Genomic DNA, 22,799 nt, shown 5'->3' with positions numbered 1-22,799 from the left:
CTGATTGACTTACATTATTAGCAGCATAAATAGCTACGACAGTGCTTCGCTTTTTCTTTTGGTGTCCTTGTGTTATCGTTTTCCTACATGTACCGTACCTACTATTGACATACATTTCAGTCTTCCTCCGGTACATTTGATTCTCTTACTCCCTCGGATACTTCTACTTGGGTACCTTTACTCAGCCACATTCACCCTACCACATAGCAAGAGCTACGCTCAGTACGCATATAAGGCTGTTTGTGCCATTTCTCCTCCAGCCTTCTCTGCTATATTTAACATTGCATCCACCCACATATCATCCAGCCCTTTGCCTCATTGACAACCTTTGACGTTTCTACATTTTGAATGAGCCACTTAAGTCGCCTGATCGCTTGGACTGCTAAAACGTTCTTGGGATCAATGAACGCGCACATTTTGCTGAGATGGCACAACCTTCCAAGAGACTGCAATTCGCTTACCATTCTGAAAGTAAGCGGGCTGACTAACGGGTAGTACTAAAAACCTTCAGAATGTAAGCACTATTACATTCTCAATCAGAGCTTACATGACTGTAACCTAACTATTGGATCGAAATTGCTTGAGACGCACTTAAGAGCAACAAAGAATGATTCCAAATATAATAGCAACCACGATCAGATACCGACCAAGTAGAATCTTTACCATCTCAGATTGACAGCACGGGACACTGGACAATGAAAAACTGTAAAGCGCACAGCAAGGATAATGAAAAGGGCACAAGGAGATGCTAAAGAAGTGGCAAACATATAGTAGAAACTAAAGGAACGAGGCGGGGAATCTAGTGGAAGACATGCAGAACGAGTCAAAGCCACGGAAGCACCTCGCAAAGGGGAATTGGGATAGAGAGCCACGATCAAACGACGAGATACAGAAGTAAGACGTGTGCGTTAGAGCTTCAACGAGCAACAGTAGAAGATATGCATGAAGGCACAGAGGCAGGAACAAGTCCAGATAAAGGCAATGTGGAAGTAAACCCCAGAATCAGCTTAACACAAGCAAGACAGACGCATTGTCACAATAAAGCCCAAAGAAGGATTACATACTAAGAGAATGCCAACTGCTCAAACGGGGCCAGGTACGAGAGCAATCGCGGAAGGTTAGGCATGCGAACGCCCCGGCCGTTAAAAAGCGACTTTGTCAGCAGCAAGAAGAAGAGCAATGGCCAAAGGTATGACATGTATGCGAATGCGACGTTATTCTAATTGCCTAAAAACTTTAGAGCAAAGCGCCGCTATCAGTAACGAAGTTTTCAGTCGCCCAAGCGGCCAGGTCAAGACGATATTGAGGACAGTCAAGCTTGAAAGCGTCCCAAACAGGAGAGTGTTATCCTAATTACTCTACAGCAGCACATGGCACACGAAAACACTCGATGTAAGCATAACTAAACTCTTGCAGGTGAATATTGTATGAAATGGATCCCATCTGAGGGTGGAGATCACTAATTTGAGTTGGTTACACGAAAAGTAGCAGGGCGAATCATGTTATCATAGTAGTAGATAAACATCTGCGGTGTCATTCGACCTATGAAAATGTTCAGAGGGTGAGCCTTTACGTTGCCGACTATACTTTGTGGCTTTAAGCACATTTGGTGTATAAAACCGATGTGGGAAGTTTTACAGGTAACAGATTATGAATCGAGCGAGTAGCAGTGCTTTGCAAGTCTCACCGTACTGCACATCACCCAATGATGGTTCTTGTTTCATTACTCTCAGGCCTTTTCTCAAAAGTGATACCCGGACTACTTCAGCCTATCCTTACATGTGCGGCAATAATGCATCAAGTACCTTCAGGCTACAGCAGGATCTCGAAGAAAACACAGTGTGATTCTAAAATGCTATTTACACTCCATCAATGCTCTATATACATCGTATCGAAGGCCCTAACCAGCGAACAAAAGAAAGAAGTATGCAGTAGGTGAGAAGTCAAGCCTGATCTATTCGCTCATGAGATCTCTGATCCCAGAATTTGTACCATGATCTAGTACTCAAGGTCCTTAGCATGACGCTTAGAGAGCTTGTTGAGGGCAGGTCCGGGTGTAGGGTAGCTGTCGAAAGACCTGAAGACATTGAACTGAATACCAGCGTCGTTCGCCTATATCGTTTCATTAGCAGATATCCCACAGAACAGGTATAATTTGAGCAGCGTATCTTACCTTGTAGAAGCTAGTAGCGGGAACACCACCGCTCAACTTCGTAGTTCCAGAGCCCTCAACCTTGACTAGATGTAGGCGTGCGAAGTTAGCTTATGTCTCACATGCAGTCCATACAGGGACACTTACGGTTGATGCACTGAGGGTAAGACTGGGCGCCATTGGCTTGACCAGCAGCGTGCAGCGCGATGATCTCGTGGCGAACAACGTAGTTACCAGGTGCAAGGTTGGGAATAGTAAGATCCCAGGAAAAGTTGTTCTTAATGAGATCATCAGTAGCCCAAGTGCCAGGGTTGCTTCCTGACTTCCAGGCGCTGGATTGGATCTTTGTCCACTGGAGGCTTGTGGGGCTGACAGAGCCGCAGTCGCCATTGCAAGCCGCGATATATTCTTGAATTGGGCCAACATGGCTAGCTGGCCAGGTGTCCCACTTGAAGGTGACTTTGCTGCCAGGCTTTACAGAAACGTAGGCGCCGTTGCTCTTGCCTTGCTTGTGGCATACGATGGACGCAGTGCCGAAACTGTCAGGGGAGACGAAGCCGTTGTCGAGGTTGTCCGCTTGCCAGCCGACAGTGGCCGGGATAGGGTTCTGGTACTTGAGCGCAGCATTCCAGCCTAATCAGACATACAAAATCAGTGTATGTCTCACAAGTATCTCGCACATGAGGCTTTCTACCTTGGTATTCCTTGCCGTCTGCGATGACCTTGTCAACATGGCCGTGGGCAGCCGCAAGGGGCGCAAGAAGGAGGAGAAGGGAGAGCATCTTGGTGATTGTAGAGTGAATGGATTGTAGAAAGCGACTGTAGAAGATGCGTAGTAACTATTTGCTGTCGTGAGAGACCTTGAACCCGGATCTATCGTCCCTTCATATACTCTTCTCTTCTTCTAGTGGCCTTCTCTAAACGCCAGAAATCTCCCTCTACCAGGTACTCGCGAATGCTTGCAATCAATTTTTCATCTCCATGCACGAGTCGACCCGGTTTCTGAGCTGTACGCCATCCGCTCATGGAAACACGCCCTGGTCGCCGCGCTCTTGGATCATTGGAAGCCCAGAAGTGTTTCCAGTCTGGTGACGGTGTGAAACCAATGCGATAGGCCACTGGGGTTGAAATGACACTGAATTTAATATACCAGACGCAGCCTCGCCCGGGAACTGGTGATGGGTAATATATTATCGGCTACGGCCATTGCCGCTTTCCAGGCAATCACCAACCACGTGCTGGTTTCAGCCACGACGTTGTGGTACTTTGTACACTTAGACTCTGGGCGATGTGGATCGCTCGGTACATTGATGGGTCTGGACATGTAAACCCTCGTTCTCGTAGGAAATTTGCGTGCTCAAGCATTTGCTGTTGCGTTGCGTGTACATGCAGTGATCCTGCGGTTAACCAAATACAATACCGATATGTGGCAATCACTGGAGCCCTACAGCTGCCGACATGCAGTGGAACAGTTACCCCACGGGGTGGTGGACATACTCGCAGCATATCTGCATGTGTTGCTGCATTCGAATCGATTATATCCGGTGGCGTAGGAAACCTTAATACGGCTAATCAAGATAGATTGAATACGGACCGTAGAACCGAACTTCTACCTAGTAGCGATGATTCATCACCATAAGGCTGGAAATGCGTACAGCTGAAACATCTTAGCACGTACAAGAGCGCGTGTCGTTCATGGAAGAGCTGGTACAAATCTCCAGTGCAGCCCCAACCTAATGCGCTTGAGACTCCAGGCTTTTTTGCCTTCTATTGTTGTTCGAAGGTTGTCTCTGCTGGATACTGGACTTGGAGACCTGGGATTAGTGTTGCAAGATGTTCGTCGTCCGCCAGGTCTAGAGAGGTTCTCACTTAGAGTACGCCTAGCGACAGTGGAGGAAACCTTGGAAGCCTAAGAATTCGCAAGACACAAGACAACAGCAAACTTTATTGAGCAGAGCTCATTTCAGCCGTCTCTTCGTGCGACAGGACATGGAAATAGAACGGATATTTCTCTTACACTTGACGAACTCCGAAGGAAATTGCGCTCTTCACAGAACTTTTTTTTTCTAAGAAGTGCATCATGATATGGCGGGTTGTTGCTGAAGACTATGAGAAGGCGTCAGAGAAGAGAGACCTGGGCAGTCGGGTTCAGGCTCAGGAGGATTGCGGGAGCCCAGGATGCTGAGACGACGTGCTAAATTTGTCGCACTGCCGGACCTGACGATCTGCGAACGATGCGCATCTTTCAGGAACAAAAATTCGCGTCATTGAGTGTCGCATCTTCATATAAGAGTCTGGTATCCTCGCTGTTGACCTCAGAAGGTGGGGAATTTAGTGCTCGGCAAGCCTTGAGGGTGCGGGTGACGCGTCATCTAAGCTGAGTGAGACCGCAGCAACACCACAGGTCTCCCCAGCGAACATCGCCCTCTACAGCCCCGACAATACAGAAATACTCGCATCAAGATTGCGCCCAGGTAAAAGGAAATGTCGGAGGTGCCACCGCGCGCATGCCTGAGGAATTCGAAGAGTCCAAGAGTTGGGCCAAGTCAGGAGGTCCGAAACTTCTGGCTAACATAGCCCCTCCGGACTGTCCGGGAACAACACTTCCACGCGTGTCTACGCAACGGATAGGCTGGGGTGTTACGCGTTTCTGAGGGCCAACAAGGCCTTGGATCTGGTCGGTAGGTGGGGTAACTGTCTGTCCGAGCACGTGAAACTGTGATACAGCCAATAGCATGGTGAAAGGGTCGTATTCTCCTAGCAACCGATTGGGTCGAGGTTCGCAGCAAATGCACGATCTGTCAGACTTGCGGTTCCCGAAAGGATAGCTGCAACGGTATATAGGTTAGTGATCGGGTCACGCAGGGTCTCGCAACTCGGTGTTTGTGGAACGCTGTCACATCACACCATACAGTCTTGTCGTCGTCAGCATACCAATACCCATTCTCTCGGTCTTTTTCTTGTCACTCTCTCAGCTTCCGGAACCTCCGCGCATCAGGCTTACTCTCTGCCTTGGCTTTATTGATCGTGAGCGTGTCACAGCAGCATACACACCTCTCCCATCCTTTATCACTCGCTCTCGTCACACAAACACTTGTATCACAACATATACTCCCTCTCCTCACAACCAAGATGTATCTCCAGAAAAGGGACGGCAACATGGGCTTCGACATCGCCCCAGCTCTAATCATTTTCCTCGTCATTCTCGGAGCAGGCGCGCTCGTTTGCTGTGGCTTTGCCGTCGCTAGATTTATGGGTGGAGAGCCTGAAGATGAGTCAAGCCGTTTCCATCGGACTCCAGAACAAGATTCGTACATGAGAGAAGTACGAGAACGAAGCTGGCGCAAGCTTCCGCAGCTTGGATTGCCAAAACCCTACTATCAATCGAATGGTGGTAATATGGCTCACGCACCAATGAGTCCAAGGTAAGATGGAATAATCATCCTTACACAACCTTCCTGAGGCTGACTCGAACAGCGGAAGCAACACCACTTACGGATGAGCAAAGGAGCGACCCTCCAAGCTCGCTAAGGCGAATAACAGAATAAGCTGCGATATACGAGGGTCCTCCCAAGGACCCCACAACATAGCAACCGACGACACGACACGATGTAATGACTGAGAGGCATAACCTGCAGGTACGTGGGGTCAAGTCTCACGAGAGGAAGTCGGCTTTTGAAGTGAAAGACGTGGAACGTTGATCGGAATATCTCCTCTTCCCGGACTGGTGGAATATGTTCGTCGAACTACTCTTGCCTCACATTCTACATCACACGACCGAAGTAGTATGAATATGGGGTTCTCGATCGAAAAGAGCCTATGTTTAACTCGCAACCAAGATGCCTTTAGGATCCTGGAAGACGGATTGATTCGGGATAGACAGCGATACACCAGGGGTTGGAGTTCTGGTGTACGGTCTCCACAGGAATGGCTATTGAGTCTTGCAGGACTTTCTAATCCAATTCATTTGGAGTAGCATGTCAAGCAGTTTAGCGCAAACCTTTTCTATACGTCAAATGCTTTTGTCGTTATTATGTTCATATCTAGCAGTCAAGGCATAGACCACAATATTGTCTTAGCAACTAGGATCGAAAGAATTGAGATCAGCAACCATGAATTCACATGCTGTTCAAGCGGCGAGATAACACTAAAGGGTCAGCATGAGACGCCATTTATCACTAATGTCTAGAAAGGATGTCGCATTCTGTCTTTAAGAGGCCGAGTGATATTCATTGAGTCTCGAGGTAACTGCAAAAAACTATTGCGAGCCAACGAATAAGACATGCGAAGGATCAGGAGATGCCAACACTAAATTGGATCTAGCTTACAACCTATCTAGAAACTGCTTGTAGTTATCTTCCAGCTTGTTATGCGCACCTAAGGCAAAACCGGCGTCCAACTGCGTTCGACAACAGTTCGCGAGGGTTCGTTCTGCAGATGATCCCAGTAAGAGGACAAGCATCCCACGTGTAGAGTGGATCATTCTACCGTGCCGACGGTTTAGTCCTGTAGCATTTGCAGCAGAGTGATGGACGCGTCGTATCTGAAGAAAGACTTCTTTCTCGAAAAGAACTTTCTTTTGTAATCTTTGTCAAAGGCGGAATCTCGGAGCTGTACCGGACTGAAGATACAGAAGCTGCACGAGGCATTATGTTCCCGGCAGTTTCCGTAACGCAGCCGATGTTCTTCATACTGGTTGAGGCAGTCAGCACACCATCGTGCCTCCTGGTATCTCCAACTCAGGATGATCGGCGCATTGCCTTGCAGAGAAAGCTGAAGTAGGCGGGGACGCTGCAATATGGTTACGTTGAATCAACGTTGCTCACCATCCACACAGTCCAGCCACAAGACCAGATGTCTGTGTCGCTGTCAACTTTTAGGCGGTGACCATGATGGATGATATACGGGGAAGCGGAGAGTTCTAACGAGGCTCGTGACAGAAAGCGTTCTTCGTTTAATGCCGGGGCCGGGGCCGCTAACCCATTGTGGTTCATGACCCTAAAGCTCCTCCCATGGATCTATGCTGTCGAAAGTCACTAATCGTCGTCGGGACTCACCGAAAATGTTCATTATGTATCTACCTTGGGCAAACTCAGGTACGTACACAAAGTGATGCTGTGCGTCTTTGTTCGGCGCCTTGGTGCCTAGGTGAGGTGCGTAACGCGTGCCATCCCCGCAGATCGTCAAAGCTTGATGCTCAACCACAGCCATGACAGCGCAAAATGTCGGCACTTCTCACATTTGAGTCAGTTGACAGACTTTGTACACAACCATCCGCAGACTGATTACTACCTTCTTCTTCCGAATACCAATTTCCAGCCCGCTGACCGTTCGGCCCGGTTGACGAGCAAAATGACGTCGACGTGCTTTCTACCCCATGGGTCCATCGAATAGCTTCAGTGAACGTTACATCCGTCGCCAAGCTATTTTGTTTGCTCGTGAGATCCATAAGCGGGGTACATTTATTCGGAACAAAAAGCAGCGAATGCAGCAAAGGCAGCCGGCGACCATGACGATCCATGTGTGCCGTCATAGCCCCGAGGATATACTCTGGGGCCTTCCTCGCGATACCTCATATCTTCAGTACTTCCTTTTGACATCCCGAGATTGGCTTGCTACCCTACGTCAAGATGCGCAGCCTCGTGGTTCTGAGTGCACTCACAAACATACCATTGCTCGTCTCAGCGCAATGTCCAGAATACGTGGACTACGCACTCGAGGTTCATGAACCTTTGAGCTCCGGCAAATATCAGCTTGCCTACCAACGACCGTCTGAAGAATGTCGGACTTTCAAGTCGCAGGGTCTTGAGGACATCATCACACGCATGGAAGGTGTCATCAAAGACCCAGACCTGTACCGTCTGTTCCAAAATGCCTACCCCAATACGCTCGATACAGCAATCGCATGGAAGGGTTACGCAGCCAACAACACCGATGAAGAGTTAACATTCATCATCACAGGAGACATCAATGCGATGTGGCTGCGGGACTCGTCGAATCAGCTGCAAAGTTATCTGCCCCTCTTGAACGCCAGCAGCGATCCGAACTCGATCGCCAGCTTGTACCGGGGAGTCATCAACCTCCAGGCGCGATACCTACTCACAGCACCGTACTGCAACTCGTTCCAGCCGCCCGCCGAAAGCGGTATCCCTCCAGCTGAGAACGAGTCTGGAAACCAAGACATTGTTTTCCCTGAATATTCAAACAGCAGCGTTTTTGAATGCAAATATGAGCTCGACTCGCTTGCTGCCTTTCTACAGATATCTGCCGACTACTACGAAGCAACGGGAGATGTCGAGTTCTTTGGAAAGTTCCAGTGGGCCAAAGCTATCGAAGCGGTACTGGATGTGGCCGACGATATGATGCTTCCAACTTATGGTCCGGACGGAGCGGTTTTACAGAGTCCGTATACGTGGGAGCGAACCACGACCAGAGCAACCGAAACTCTTGCGAACGATGGAATCGGCAATCCAGTTGCCAACGGAACTGGCCTAATCAGAAGTGCTTTCCGACCAAGCGACGACTCCACTATCTTCCAGCTCTACATCCCAGCCAATATGATGTTTAGCTCGTACCTGGCTCCAACAGCGGAAATCATGAGTAAACTCAATAGCACAAGTTCCGCGGCGCTTGCGAAAAGAATGTCGAGCCTCTCAGAGTCGCTACGCAACGCTATTGAAACGCATGGGACGGTTGATCACCCAGTATATGGCAAGATTTATGCATTCGAGGTCGACGGCTTCGGCGGGCGCGTCATCATGGACGACGCTAACATTCCGGGTCTCCTCTCAGCACCTTTTTTCAAGTATCCGGTTAATGAGGAGACATATGCGAACACACGCGATCTAGTGCTCAGCTCGACAAACCCATACTTCATGAGAGGTCCTGTCATTAATGCTATTGGCGGCCCGCATCAGGGACCAGGCATGGCTTGGCCCATGGCTTCCATTGTACGCATTTTCACGAGCGATGACGAAGGCGAAATTGTGAACGAGCTTGCTCAGATTGTGAGCAGTACTGATGGCTTGGGGCTGATTCACGAGAGTATCAACAGCTTTAATGAGAGTGACTGGACAAGACAGTGGTTCTCTTGGGCGAATGGGCTTTTCGGACAGATGATTTTGGACTTGGAGGAGCGCAAGCCAGAGATATTAGAGACAAGTTTCCAGTAAGTTGGAGGCTTTGATTGGAGGTCTAAATATCAGTTGTGCGTGCAGCATGCGTTAGTAAGCGCAAGATTTCGAACGCCTGTATCAAGATGTTGCAATGCTATGCTAGTCATCCATGTTGTAGCACGTTGCTGGTTCCTGCTCAAACTTTACCCTGCATTCTGCATGCGTCAGAGCCTGGACACTGTGCAACTTTCAAGCCTTGATGTAAAAAGCAAATCATGTTATGACTGCATAACTCCTCTTTGAAACCTGGATGCTTTGCGGCCGAGAAAACAAATTCCGATCGCGTCCTACAAATCGCCAGCTGATCGCCCGTCCGCCGTCATGGCGGCGTAGCTGGAGCCGCTAGCAACTTGGTTTCTAGGGCATGCATTGTCGCTCATTCTGACGAAGATGGTTGGCAATGGCTTCTCCATGTGCAAGGCTGTGCCGCAACCGGCGCTAGGAGCAGGTTTGGAATTTGTGACGCTCTGAACAAAAACTTGGTTGGAGTGAAGATGTCGGGACCCGTTCGGTGGTGGGTCGCACCAAGTGCCGGTTTCGCGATGGCCGACAGTTTCCCCACGCTGTCTCCCACCAAGCACGGGTTGTGAGGGACGGAGAAGCAATCTGGACGACGAGCTTCCCTAGCAACGACAAGCCATGCAGCGATTGCTAATGCGCTATGCAGCATTGCTGCATGCACCAAAGAAGCTGGAGGAGCTTAGCGCGGAACCCTCGTGGAAGATGTCAATGCTGTGAGTGGGTCGCTTCATCTTTTCTGGCGATCGTGTCAGGGGCCCGCGAATTAAGCGGCCGTGTGGCGGTCGCGAGAGTAACCGCGCGCGCAATCGAGTCGTGTCTGGGATGCCGTTGGCTGCCTGCGACAGGGGAACTGAAGCAGCAGGCGTGGGATCTGCTTCCTGTCCGCCATCTCAAGATCCAGTTCCTTCACGAGACTTGCAGCCCGGCATGATGCTGGTCAGCCTGGCTTGACAAGTGAGGAGAACAGCAACTAGTGCTTCGGTCCCTTACTATGCATCGGTCCCTAGCTGACTCCAAATCTTCGCAGTCATGGACTGGACGGCTGAGGAAATGAAGGAGCTGAAGTGTCTCCTCTTCGGCCAGCCTCTGCGGCCAACGAGAGCCCATGACATAAGCCCAATAATGCGCCTCGAATTTGGCGTGTTTGGGATCAACGATGTCTTCAGCTGCATCTCCGAATCTTCGCTCTCAATTACCCTTTCCCTGCCATCGCAAGAAAGCGCCAGCGGCTGTCATCCGCTTGGTTCCTGCCCGGCTAGCACCGAACTACATCTCCAACCTGCGACCCATCTTTTTGTCTCTTCTCTTCTCATACGCCCGTTACACAGCATTCACTCGCTCTTGGACCCTCCCTGATACCGTGTTTCACATAGACGATATTTCGGCGATTTGAACGTCGATACTAAGCGCTGAGGCTGCATCCTCCTCACTATATGCCAACATCAACCACAGGCGCTAATTCGACCAATCTTGGACCACTTCGACTGAGGCTCTGTCTCCACAATCCAACATTCACTGTCTGCCGGTGACAGCCTGCATAAAACATCCAGCCTCTGTTTGCTTCAAGAATTCTCCGACTTGATTTGATTCCTCGGATTGCATCGTCCCTAGTCAACCTCGCCATAATCGTACATACGCGCAGAAGGACTAGTTTCAACATTTCGCCAAACGCTTGCTCTTGCGCACCAATCAGCTAACTGCTTGCTCGACTTTTCTCCGGCAGGACCATACAGAAGCAACAGGCTAAAACATCCAACTCACCGTTCTGCATGCATTTCTATATCTGATACCTACGATTGTATGCGACACCTCAGAGGTGACCAGGGCTTAGACGCATACGCGCTTCAACGCCGTTGGTCTTTGCTGTTATCAGCTTAGGTTATCCCGACATCATGGCCATGGACAACACTACGCTCCACACCTTCCTCTTGTATGTCTACCCCCTCTGTGCCGCTTACTCTAAGGCAGTCACTTATTCTTGCATCAAGTCACTGCCCAGCTGCACTGCGCAGTGTAGTTTTACTCGGATCTTGGGACAACTTTCTGCGACCCTATCCATTAGAACTTGACCTACGCGGGGGCCGAACTCTCTGGAAAGGTTGCTTTACCTTTTCAGATATCATTTGCGACGGCGATCTGGACCAACAAACTCCAAAGCGGGACGGACCTCTGAAGATGGGTGGCACCTACTGGTACTACGTAAGTCTGCTGCTTTGTTAGATCGGCTCACTGATTGACTCTTTGCAGTACAAAGTAGATGAGGACGAAGAATGCCACAATCCGTCTGAGGAATCAACGACGTTTTGTCCTCTTTTGCCCGGACAGCGCCTCAACGTCCTGGATGTACCTCGCGAGGGGCACAGCCGTAGTGCCTCTGATACCTCATCCGCTTTCACCCGGAATCCCAAAGATAGGTACCTCACGCCAGTGCCACCTGCAAGCCTAAGGCCATTACCATCCCCAAGAACCAGGTCTAGTGAAGAGTCACATGTCATGCCCCTACCGTCGCCTTGGACTCCAAAATCGGCGACGCATCCCCCTGCAGATGGTTTCCTGTCTCCACATGTAGTGCGCCATGCTCGAAGCGCATCAGCATCGCCTTATATGCCGTCGACACCTATCTTCCCGGACTTTAAGCTTCTGAAGGAGAAGCTTGCATCGAAGCGATCTGCATCGAGAAATCGCAATGCATCCAAGACCAGGGAGCTAGACATCAGTGCGCCGGTGCTTGTTAGTGGGGGCGAGGAGCTCAACCTCATTCCATTATCAGTCTACCGACCGTCGTTTGAATCTATCAGGGAAGCCGAGGGTGCGGCACCGCGCTCAGTGCCAAATATCCGAAGGGAGTTCTCCCCGTTGACGTCGCATCCGGTGGATCCTGATCATGATTCACTATTCGGGCCTGCCGAGCTACCCACTGTTGATGAGCGCCCTATCAGGCGACGTCGCTCGCATGTACCTTCGACTGTTATCACAAGCGAGTTCAAGGTTGAGCAAAGCCGTGTTCGTGCTAATTCCGCCGATACAAGACGGACCCAACATTACCTATTTTCTAACGATCCTTGGCTATCTTCGCCGAAGCTTCAGCAAGAATTTGAAGCCGAGGATCGAGTGGTGAAAGACGATACCCCTCCAGCTCCTGTACTATCACGACCGTCGACCTTCCTCGGTGCATCTGTTTCAGATGAGCGACCTACATCGAGTCATGGCAGTGTTCACAGCACGAACCTTCGACAGTCACCATTGAACAAAGAGCTCCCAGCACTTCCCCGTTATCTGATACCCGCACCACTCTACGCATGCAACGAAGCATCAGCCAGTGGAATGCCAGCTGATGAACTGGAAGACGAGTTCGAGGAAGCTGACGATGACGAACGCCTTGACCACTTCAGCGTGCAATTCCAGGAAAAGGCTCGCAGTCACTTCTCCACATGGAGTAACGACTCCATCGGCTACAACTCCCCAACCTCGTCCAACGAGGACGACGAAGCCGTCTTCTCGCCAACCTTCAGCTCCCTCACCAGCAACGACAGCGACACCGATACTCCTCAAGGCCTCTTAATCCGCTACTCGTATGCCTCACCCCAACGAGTACAAACCGAGGCTTCAAAACACATGTCCATGACCCCCGAAATCCAGAACATCGACAACAACTACAATTATAATGATACTTCTTCCAACGATGAAGAAGAAGAAGACCGTCAATCCCCCTACCGTCTTTCAACCCCACCGCAACTAAACGAACTCCGCATCTCAACATTCGGCTCTGATCTCTTCAAAGTTGAGACTACCGAGCGCCATTCTGATGCGGTCTCGTCGCGTCGGTCGTCGCGGCGCCAAGCTGCTTGTTTTGGACTTGGCTTCCAGTACAGTCTGCCCGAGCAGGATGTCGGGAGTAAAACTACCATTGAAGAGCCCGTCGGAGGTAGTGAGCGTCTCGAGCCGACGGTCAGCGTGAGGAGAGATAGGGAGATGAGTGGTGTGCATGCGCTTATGGAAGATTTTGCGTTTTTGGGTGACGCGGTTATTTGAGTATACGCTTACCCCGATTCCCATCCATGCTTTTCAGTACGCAGGCCGCGATTATTTATTCTCGCATATTTCGCTTCACCGTTCATGTTACGTTTTACGGCCGCATAGATCTCTTTCGGTTTTCAATTGCCTTTTGATGTACAGCATTTGACTTTTTTTCTTCTCCTTTCCGCTTCAGATACCAACGACGCGACATTCAACGACATAGCAGCGCATAGGAGGAGTGAGATTGACTGGGTACGTTATATACCACATACTCACAAAGACATAAATCTTTGTACAGCATCTATCCTACGAGAAGGGATGAGATACGGAGACAAGGTGAACATGTAGATTCAAAATCATGTTTTTTTGGACAATGATGTAGTAGTCGGCTTTCGCAGCATGTCGCTTTCAGATGGCAGTATTACAGAACTACTTACATGAGTCACGGCATTCGATTTCATTCGCCGCAATGTCTCGTTCATGGCGAAGTTTGAGTCAAAATTGGTGGGTGAGCACAAAGATAAATGCATGGTGTGAGACGCACAAATCGGTGTAATCCATCTCATTCAGTTTTGTCTATCTGAATATACCTTTATACGAGTGGACCTCTGTGTTAAGGTGGCCTGAACGTTTTCTGTGAACGACTACATCTAAGCTCCACTCTACGTACCACGATTATGTTTATGAGATAATGTAGTTCTCGGCAACAGACTTGACATCTTTGGAGAAGCTGATGTCCTGACCCATGGCAAGCAGAGTTACGGAAGACACCTGTGGCGTTCATTAGCTTCGGATGTCTCGTGGAGCATGATTGAAAACAACTTACATCGACATCCACGAATGGTGTAGCCTTGCTGAATCGAACGTTCATGGGGAAGAACTCTGAGTCACTGCCGGCTTGTGCCTCAAATTCGAAGCTACCAGAGCTATTCGCTTCGTCTACGGCACCAATGTTCCACTCAATGCTATCGCCGCTGACCTCGTATACAGCGTCGAAACTTGAAACATTGGGCTCGTCGGTCTGGTATGGAATAGTGACAGTGACATCCTTCAATGAGTCACCACCAGTGAGCTCGTACTCAACGGTGATGTTGTACATGTTGCCTGAGTCCTCGACCCAAACGCGAAAGGTAATGGGCGGGTCGGAGATGTCGTCAGGCCGTGGTGCCAGCTTCCACTTCATGACGCCAATACCCATGTTGGAGGGGAACCCCTTGCTTGTATCGGCCAGCTGAATGACCTTGTCGTTTCTGAAGACGGTCTTGTCGACCTTGGGATGTGTCATCAACTGTGCGCCGCGAGTATCGCCAGTAGCCAGGTCGAGCTTGACTTGTGTGAAGGACGGGTCGGTAATCTTGAGTTGCATCTCGCCCTTGACTTCGAAGGACTTGAGGAGACCCTCGCGGTCCAGCCGGGCGGAGATGGTCTCGTTGGTCGTGATGTGTACGGCCTCGCGGTCAGTCGAGGTGGACTGGCGAGCGCTTGCTGGAGCGACTGCGGCAGGGGCAGATGGCTTGGGTGCAACAAGGGGTTCCTCCTCGGCCGGCGCCTGTTCGCCAGTGACTTGCTCGTACATGTTGTTGGTCTTGTTCTTCTTGCCGAGCTGCATGCCCTTCTTGCCCAGAGCCAATGGCTTGCTAGTAGCCTTCTTCTTCTCAGCCTCATAACTGTCGTACGTATCCGCGACATTGGTCGTGGGTACGCTGGGCGTGAATGCGGGATACGAAGGCGAGCGACCGCCCATACCGCTACCCATACCACTGCCCATACCGCCTCCCATACCTCCACCTGCTCGCTGCGATCTTGACATCTCCTTCCTCTGCATCTCGAGCTGCTTGGCCCTGCGCTTGCGCTCTTCCGAAGCCTCGAGCTCCTTATTCCGTGCGATGATTTCTTGGATACGTTCCTCATGCGATTCCATGTCCAAGAAGGTCTTGATCTGGCTCATGGTCAGGTTCTCCCTGTATCCCAACGTGACGATCTCGTCAAAGGCTGTCAGAAGCTCAAAGGCATTCTTCTGGATCTCGCGCTCGTCGAGAGATTTGCATATCGAAGAGACGACCTGGGCAAAGAGGTGCAACGTGTTGATGTCTTGCAGAATGTTGGATTGCAAGTTGGTGATCAAGACCATGTAGAGTTCGTCGAGGGGTTGGTATACGTAGCGCACATTGTCCTGTTCGCACGTCGTGTGTTGGGTTCCGCTATCGGCGAGCTTGGGGAAGGATGCGAGGAGGGCTTCGATGCGTGAGCGCTGCATCTCACGGAATTGGCGGGAGACAACCGCCTTGCCGCCTCTTGTGCATATTGAAGCTGCGAGGACCACCTGGCTTCGTCAGCTTGGTGTCGGTGGAGGGACGGGCGAGCAATTGTCTCTCTTGCAGTCTCATACCATGGTTTCTAGGCGTCAATGGGGGCTACTAGGGTACACGGTGCTGTTTAGAGTGTCGTGACCTGGTATACAATGTCCTGGGCTTGAGGCCGCGTTGTCGAAAGTGGTGGGGAATATTCTCCGACGGGGAGTTGCTCAGGAACACAAATGCGTCCTTGGTGGGAAAGAAGGCAGAGGGAGAGATCTGGCACTGGGAACAAGAAGACGCGGTGAAGTGCATGCAACAAGGAGAATTCAAGCTGGACAAGTAACTGTTCCCGCCCAGCTGCACCAGTCGCAACACCTGGAGGTTCCGAAGTGGACACCTATAGTCACGTGCAGCTTGCATCTGCCTAGCGCCAATTCCTCCATGGAGCAGCTTCCCCTCCCTTGAACCGTCCGTTGACTCTTGCAGCTTGCAGCTTGTTTATCGCTCTACTCTTCTACGAGGTACATTTGTTGCGCTTTTACGAACAGCACATCTCGAAACCCGCGAGTTTCATCTTTGTCAAGTACAAGTAGAGATCACCCAGGCCTCTGCTACTTGCCCGCTTCCGCCAAAGCACTTTACCATCCTAGCGCGAACACCACCGTGCTTCCTTCGTCCAATTTCCAGACAAACCTCCTCACCCTTACCGCGAACAGGCTTCCACCATACCAGACCCGCCTGAATCACGCCGCTATGCGCTTCTAGCTCTTTTACAACCTTGTGCACCGATTGCAACCCACAGTTCGCTGCATCGCCACCCAGTGACTCGCGCCAACGTGTGACGCGCTTCTCTCACTCCTTTATTTTACGCGTCTAAACCAGGAGATCAACACCCTCGAACGCTTGCTTTGCACCGGATCGCAAATCATGGCCGCCGCAGCGCATACTGTACCAGGCCTTGAACTGTCGACTGTCGACGACATGGATCTGCATTCCGATGATGGCGGCCTCGACTTCAATGATGGTGACATCGAGTTGGATCTCGACCCCCCGCCTTCCCACACACAGGATGACGAGATGTCTATGAATGATGCAGCCTCGGCCAACGGCCTAGATGCGGAAAATGCACATGGCGAGCAAGATGACTTCATGGTTGACCAAGAGGATGTAATTGAGGAGGATTATAGCTACCAGGAGGATGACGGCGTCATAGTCGTTGATCAGCCAGAGCCACTCACCTCACAGCCTGTACCGGTCAACTCTCCGCCTAACCCAGCCAACCTTCCACCGATCCAGACCGATGCGTCGAATCAAGATGAAGATCTTATCGACTATTCCGAAGAGGAGGGCGAAGACTACCACAACCCTGAGCTCCGTTCACCATGGCTGCGACAAGAAAGCTACCATTCTGAAGCTCAAGACGAACAGACTAAGGATATCACTGAACAACAAGACGAGATACCCGCTGACTTGCAAGCTTTGCTCTCGATGCCTGCAAACAACAAGTCGCCCAGTCCACTCTTGGAAGCTCGGAATCTAGCTGATCACAGCTCAGACGGTCTAGCGGCAGACGAACGTGCACACTCGCCCCTCTCACAATCTGTCAAGGATGACGATGAAGAAGGTGTCCGGAATGATGACGGCGATGACGACGGCGGTGTGATGCTGCCAGGCCAAGGAGAACACGCAGACAATGAGACACAGAACCATGATTCGGCGCATCAAAGCTATGATCAAGAAGCCTCTACTGAAGGCAACGAGCACCAAGACCCAGAGTCGTTTGAAATCCCCTCTGTTACTGTGAACTACCAAGGCGAAGAGATGTGGCTGTTCAAACAACACGACTACGATAACAGTGGAGAGTGGCTCATCCAAGACATCTCGCTTGCAAAAGCTAGCTTGTCAGATCTTTTCCAGGCATGCCGTCTATCCCTCGGTGAAGATGTGTCAGGAGAGACAGAACTTGGTTTCAAATTTGAGCATCTACAAAACTTAGAGATCTTCGAGGATAACACAGCATCCGTAGCTGTTTCACTTGAACGTCTCGTAGGATACTACCATGCATTACATGCACACGATGGTAATGACGTGCCAGACTCGTTCTATATCTCCCTGATGTTTCGACCGCGCTTCGCTACTTTACTCGCAGACATTGCAAAATATGCCGATCAAGGAAGCGGCTATTCTGTTTTCGAGGCTGCTGTGGTAGCTGGTGAGACACATTTCGCTGGCATGATTGGTGGTGCTTCGAGCGATGAGCCCACTGAGTGGGGCACCCAGGAACAAGAGCAAGAATACGATGAGCAGCAAGTAGAGCAAGAAAACCCCGAGGCGCCAGAGTTTGTAAATGGAGAAGCGCAGCTGCGAGAACTTGATGACGAGGGTGGTCAAAACGAAGAAAAGAGCAACCAAGAGACCAGAGATGATAAGAGAGAGGATGAAGGGGAGGATGAGGGAGTAAAGGTGCATGAGGACGAACACACTCCAGCCGAGCATGATTCTTCCCACGAGCTCGAACATAATGAAAATAATCGTGAGCCGAGTGCTTATGAGGAGGAGAGCGTCAAGCACACCAAAGAGGAAGAGGCTGAAGTGCAACATTCACCTCACGAGGAGGAACCGACTACTGAGGAAGATCACAATCTGCAAGCTGCTAATCCTATTGACATTTTCGCAAATTCTCAGGGAGTAGTAGACCAACCCCATCAGGAAAGTCCAAAACTGAGCGAGGAGACTGATGCTGAGGCAGAGGCTCGCCGCTTGCAGGAGCAAGAAGACTTTGTCGACTACAGCGACGAAGAAGACGAGCCTGCTGTAGATACCAAGGAAGCTGGAGGAGCACCCGCTACTGAACTCTCGCCCTCATCTGTGACGCTCCAAGGCGACGAGTCTGTCGACGCAGATGAACATGGATCCGTCGCAGGCTCCAACAGCCACGATGACAAGGCCAGCGAGAACGACGAGGCACTTAATGAGGAGTCTCACGTCGAACTGGAAAACGACAAAACCGAAGGCAATGATCCATTGTACCAGGATGGTGTTCAAATCGACGACGAACATGACGTATTCCAGGACTTTCACGTAGATGGAACAGATGAATATGCTGCAGATGCATATGATGGCGACATTAACCAAGATTTCGCCAACCATGAATATCAAGACTTTGACGACCAGCCAGAGTTGGGTTTCATGAACGGAGATGAATTCAACGCTGCCGGTGCCGAGACAGCGGACGGTAACGATCTGACTGGTACGGACGACTTCCTGGATCTGGAAAATAACCCTGAGTGGGACGCCGACCAGGAACTGGCCCAAGAGGATTCGGAGAAGACAGCCAATGCACATGATCACGCCGATACCCAAGATGGAGAGGACGGTGTGGCTGGACAAACTTCGTACGCAACGTCTTCGGCTGCAGATCCTGCGACGGCCTCGTCTAGCAATGCCCAAGAAGTGTCCCCTCAGGGACAGAAGCGATCTATTGACGAGGCTGGACATGGAGAGGATAATGCATCTGACTCGATAGGTATGCTCATTTCTCCCACACGCAAGCGGAACTCAGACGCTGACTATTTTGTTCCAGACGCCAAGCGCACCAGAGTGTGAAGGCCCACCGTCCTCCGAGTCTACGGGTTCTTCAACTCTACTAACAAGCAGTCTCTCGTGCGCCTTTTGTTCGATTCACTACGCCCTTGAACTAATATGATGTATACTAACACCAGGTCCGACCATGCAGCGCGCGCCGCCGAATACCGAATCTTGCCAAGAAACATGGCCCCAAAAAGGTAAGGGAGAGCGTATTTATACGCGGTTTCTTTTTGTTACACCCTGCCACTACAGCAGGGGCCACATTCAGCGTTGCTTTCTTCTTCTGGTCAAATCTTTGGAGTACGCGGAGGTCAGGATAATACGTCTTGAAATGGATTGAGGATCAGGTGGTGGGAAAGGTGTAATTTTAACGTGTTCCGAGCCATATACCCAGTGCTTTGAGTTCAGTTTCAGCATATACTGGAGGGACTCGAAGCACGATCAACTCTCAACGGAAGAGTCAATCGAAAAGTTTCTCGTAAACAACGACGTTCGGGTATACCCCGGTTGGGAGGACCCGCCAGCCTTACGTGACGATGTATAAGTAGAACGACGCAACAGTGGCTCGTTTGAGGCCAATAGCGGAGGGACAGTGACGGGGTTTGGATTTGATGTTGTGGGGAAGAGGTTACGAGGCATGCTATTTTGGTTGCACTAAGCAGATCGTTACGAGGCGCAGCTGGAGAAGAGACTACTGGGCCAACCTTGACACGGAATAGTTGACACGGAATAGGGCTCTTCTCGATACGTCTAGCTTGCAGAAGTCGGGACGGGCAAGGCCAAGACAAGATAGAGGTTGATATTTGCGGTTAGATATTGCAGGATGGAATGCCGCGTCTTTGTCTGACGAAGTGATCGGCAGCTCTAACCCTAGCGTATGTGAGGCGTCGAGGACGGGGACAGGGGAAGCTAAAAAAGGAACCCCTGCGTAAGACGAAAGCCGCAGCCCGGCCGTGAAACCTTGGGATGTGGCCTGGCACTGGCGAGACCGACGCGGCACGCCACCCTGTTGGGAAACGAACGGTTTATCGATAGATGATCGCACATGTAGTTGAATTACCTTGCCATCTTGTTGAATCACAACACTCGCTACCGCTGTTATTTGATCTTACTGAATCGTGCTGTTGTCACGAGGTTCCCCGCGCTCGCTTGCTCTCCTCATCTTTGGTCTACCCACCTTTCGTTGCAGTCAGTCACTTGATCCTTGGCCCGGCACAGGAACAGCGTTTGGTGAAACGCGAATCGCTTCTTGCGCAAGCATCCCCAACCTACAACCTATCCTGTTGCATCTCCCATCGCAGCTGCTTACTATATCCCATCTATCGTCCATCGCAGTCAGTCAGTCAGTCAGTCAGTCATTCAGTAAACACGGCGCTTGCGCATCTTCGCTCCTTCCTTCCTTGTGCAGGCCACGCTATCGATAACCCCCAGTCCGCGCAAGCCAGCGCCAACGTCAACAGTCACGCACTAGCTTCACACCACCCACGACCGTTGCCATCGCCCGCGCACATTCACAGCGACACGCACATTGCCATTACCTGGCCGCAAACAACTAAGACGGGTCGCATAGACCTATACACACAGCCAACATGGTCGAAGACAAGTACGTTGCGCCAAGCGACGGCATGCTGCATGCTGTCACTGCACGCGGAACCTGACGACTGACGATAAGGACAGATATGTTGGTCTCATGCTGGCCGTGAGCTCGTCACTGGCGATTGGAGCGAGTTTTGTCATTACAAAGAAGGGCCTCAATGCCTCGATGGAGAAGCAGGGCTTCAATGGAGACGGCTTTGGATACCTACAGAACCCCGTGTGGTGGGCCGGCATAACAACAAGTGAGTGCACATGCAAGACTATGCTGAGCGCATGACTGATGGCATACAGTGGTCCTCGGCGAGATTTTCAACTTCGCGGCCTATGCTTTTGCGCCTGCCATTTTGGTGACGCCTCTAGGAGCGCTTTCAGTCCTCATCGGTGCCGTGCTTGGTTCATACTTCCTGGACGAACAATTGGGCCTACTAGGCAAGATCGGCTGCGCGATATGTCTCATCGGATCCGTCATCATCGTACTGCATGCGCCGCCAGACAAAGAGGTCGAGTCCGTCGAAGAGATCTTGAATCTCGCGCTCCAGCCAGGTACGTTCTACGCGAGCTTCTGTAGTCGAAGTCGTGCCCGAGACTGACAAAGTCATCTAGGTTTCCTCTTCTACTGCGCTTTCTGTGTCGTCTTCTGCATCTTCATGATATACAAGATTGCGCCCAAATACGGTCGCAAGAACCCGCTCATTTACCTCTCCATTTGTTCGACAGCCGGCTCCGTCTCCATCATGTTTATCAAGGCCTTCGGTATTGCCCTGAAGATGACATTTGCTGGAAACAACCAGTTTACACACCCTTCGACATACGTCTTCGTAATCCTGGTCGTCGGCTGCATTCTCACGCAGATGAACTACTTCAACAAGGCCCTGAGCCAATTCTCGACAAACATGTATGTTCAGGACGCCTAGGTGCCCACCAACAACTGCTAACTTTTGCTTTCAGTGTCAACCCCCTCTACTACGTCATGTTCACGACCTGTACCCTCGTCGCTTCTTGCCTCCTCTTCCAAGGCTTCAACACTACATCCGCAGTTAACACCATCTCCCTGCTCTGCGGTTTCCTCATCATCTTCTCGGGCGTATATCTCTTGAACCTCTCGCGCGAAGACCCCAACGGCAACAAAGCATTCGGCTCGCGTTTCACCGACGGCCCGCCTTCAGATGCCATTTCTGGCTTTCCCACAAGACGCAGTATGCAGGCGCGGCGCAGCGAGGAGCTTTTTGAGCGACAATCGGTGGGTGTCATTCGCGACGGCAGATCTAGCTACGCCGATGCAGGTGATCGAGGCGCGCTTATGCACGACTACGATGTGGAGAACCAATTCGAGCTTGGCGATCTGGCTGATAGCGACGATGAGCTGGAAAGCGGCCAGAATACCAAGCGGGCGAGCTTCGATGAGGAAGCGCGGTTGAACGGAAGACTAAGCGGTGCAGGCAGAGGGCGAGTCCACAAAGAATCAGTACAGCCGAAGAGGAATTCGTCAGTCCGATAGACCAGGCAATCAGATGATGACCATCGATTCGTACAGGCTTTTGCCTGTCTGACTTCTCTCAGGACCAGGGTCAATCCTTATAGCGAGGATATAACTGGTTTGTAGAGCTTGAATTGTATTGCACCGCGGCGTTTGTGGCATGGGGATTTAGGGTAGTGGGATCGGCGCCTAGGATTAGGGTGCCGGCCACTTGTACTTGTACTATGATAGCATGATATGTATACCCAGAAGGCACGGAAGAAGGACTGGTATTCTTTCTAGAGCACTCGAATTGCAATTTTTCTTTGTCAACGACATCGACATGAAAACGTGACACGTAGTTCGTGTGGTCTCATTGATTTTGCTGATTCGAACGTAGCATGCTAACACTTCCACGCGGCGTTCGTAACTGCGTGTGATGTTGAGCAACGTGATAACGCGTGAACGCGCTAGGCAGATCTGGCTTAGAACGCGAC

At 50.9% G+C, this 22,799-nt stretch overlaps 8 protein-coding genes across 8 annotated transcripts; 5 read left to right on the top strand and 3 right to left on the bottom strand.

Moving 5' to 3' along the window:
• Nucleotides 1–1,998: 1,998 nt before the first annotated feature.
• Nucleotides 1,999–2,934, bottom strand: AA0111_g1477 (hypothetical protein; the record flags this gene model as incomplete). Its single annotated transcript, XM_028647140.1, has 4 exons — nt 1,999–2,112; nt 2,174–2,238; nt 2,300–2,785; nt 2,847–2,934. 4 exons carry the CDS (start codon nt 2,932–2,934, stop codon nt 1,999–2,001), a joined length of 753 nt encoding a protein of 250 aa, XP_028510429.1.
• A 1,676-nt stretch (nt 2,935–4,610) lies between these two features.
• AA0111_g1476 (hypothetical protein) lies at nt 4,611–4,889 on the bottom strand (the record flags this gene model as incomplete). Its single annotated transcript, XM_028647139.1, has 1 exon — nt 4,611–4,889. One exon carries the CDS (start codon nt 4,887–4,889, stop codon nt 4,611–4,613), a length of 279 nt encoding a protein of 92 aa, XP_028510428.1.
• A 422-nt stretch (nt 4,890–5,311) lies between these two features.
• On the top strand, nt 5,312–5,654 carry AA0111_g1475 (hypothetical protein; the record flags this gene model as incomplete). The annotated part of the gene is made up of 2 exons (XM_028647138.1): nt 5,312–5,577; nt 5,630–5,654. The coding sequence occupies 2 exons, from the start codon at nt 5,312–5,314 to the stop codon at nt 5,652–5,654; spliced, it is 291 nt and encodes a 96-aa protein (XP_028510427.1).
• A 2,128-nt stretch (nt 5,655–7,782) lies between these two features.
• Nucleotides 7,783–9,324, top strand: AA0111_g1474 (Meiotically up-regulated 157 protein; the record flags this gene model as incomplete). Its single annotated transcript, XM_028647137.1, has 1 exon — nt 7,783–9,324. One exon carries the CDS (start codon nt 7,783–7,785, stop codon nt 9,322–9,324), a length of 1,542 nt encoding a protein of 513 aa, XP_028510426.1.
• Nucleotides 9,325–11,240: 1,916 nt separating this feature from the next.
• Nucleotides 11,241–13,380, top strand: AA0111_g1473 (hypothetical protein; the record flags this gene model as incomplete). The annotated part of the gene is made up of 3 exons (XM_028647136.1): nt 11,241–11,278; nt 11,337–11,547; nt 11,596–13,380. The coding sequence occupies 3 exons, from the start codon at nt 11,241–11,243 to the stop codon at nt 13,378–13,380; spliced, it is 2,034 nt and encodes a 677-aa protein (XP_028510425.1).
• A 666-nt stretch (nt 13,381–14,046) lies between these two features.
• Nucleotides 14,047–15,757, bottom strand: AA0111_g1472 (Coatomer subunit delta; the record flags this gene model as incomplete). The annotated part of the gene is made up of 3 exons (XM_028647135.1): nt 14,047–14,136; nt 14,192–15,688; nt 15,755–15,757. 3 exons carry the CDS (start codon nt 15,755–15,757, stop codon nt 14,047–14,049), a joined length of 1,590 nt encoding a protein of 529 aa, XP_028510424.1.
• Nucleotides 15,758–16,589: 832 nt separating this feature from the next.
• Nucleotides 16,590–19,268, top strand: AA0111_g1471 (hypothetical protein; the record flags this gene model as incomplete). The annotated part of the gene is made up of 1 exon (XM_028647134.1): nt 16,590–19,268. The coding sequence occupies one exon, from the start codon at nt 16,590–16,592 to the stop codon at nt 19,266–19,268; it is 2,679 nt and encodes an 892-aa protein (XP_028510423.1).
• Nucleotides 19,269–20,839: 1,571 nt separating this feature from the next.
• AA0111_g1470 (putative magnesium transporter) lies at nt 20,840–22,344 on the top strand (the record flags this gene model as incomplete). The annotated part of the gene is made up of 5 exons (XM_028647133.1): nt 20,840–20,853; nt 20,928–21,088; nt 21,138–21,389; nt 21,450–21,741; nt 21,795–22,344. 5 exons carry the CDS (start codon nt 20,840–20,842, stop codon nt 22,342–22,344), a joined length of 1,269 nt encoding a protein of 422 aa, XP_028510422.1.
• Nucleotides 22,345–22,799: the final 455 nt, after the last annotated feature.

Source organism: Alternaria arborescens (assembly GCF_004154835.1).
Source record: "Alternaria arborescens strain FERA 675 chromosome Unknown contig_3, whole genome shotgun sequence".
NCBI classification, from domain to species: Eukaryota; Fungi; Ascomycota; class Dothideomycetes; order Pleosporales; family Pleosporaceae; genus Alternaria; species Alternaria arborescens.
Note: the sequence above shows the minus strand (reverse complement) of the source record. Positions and strands in the feature narration are given on the sequence as shown.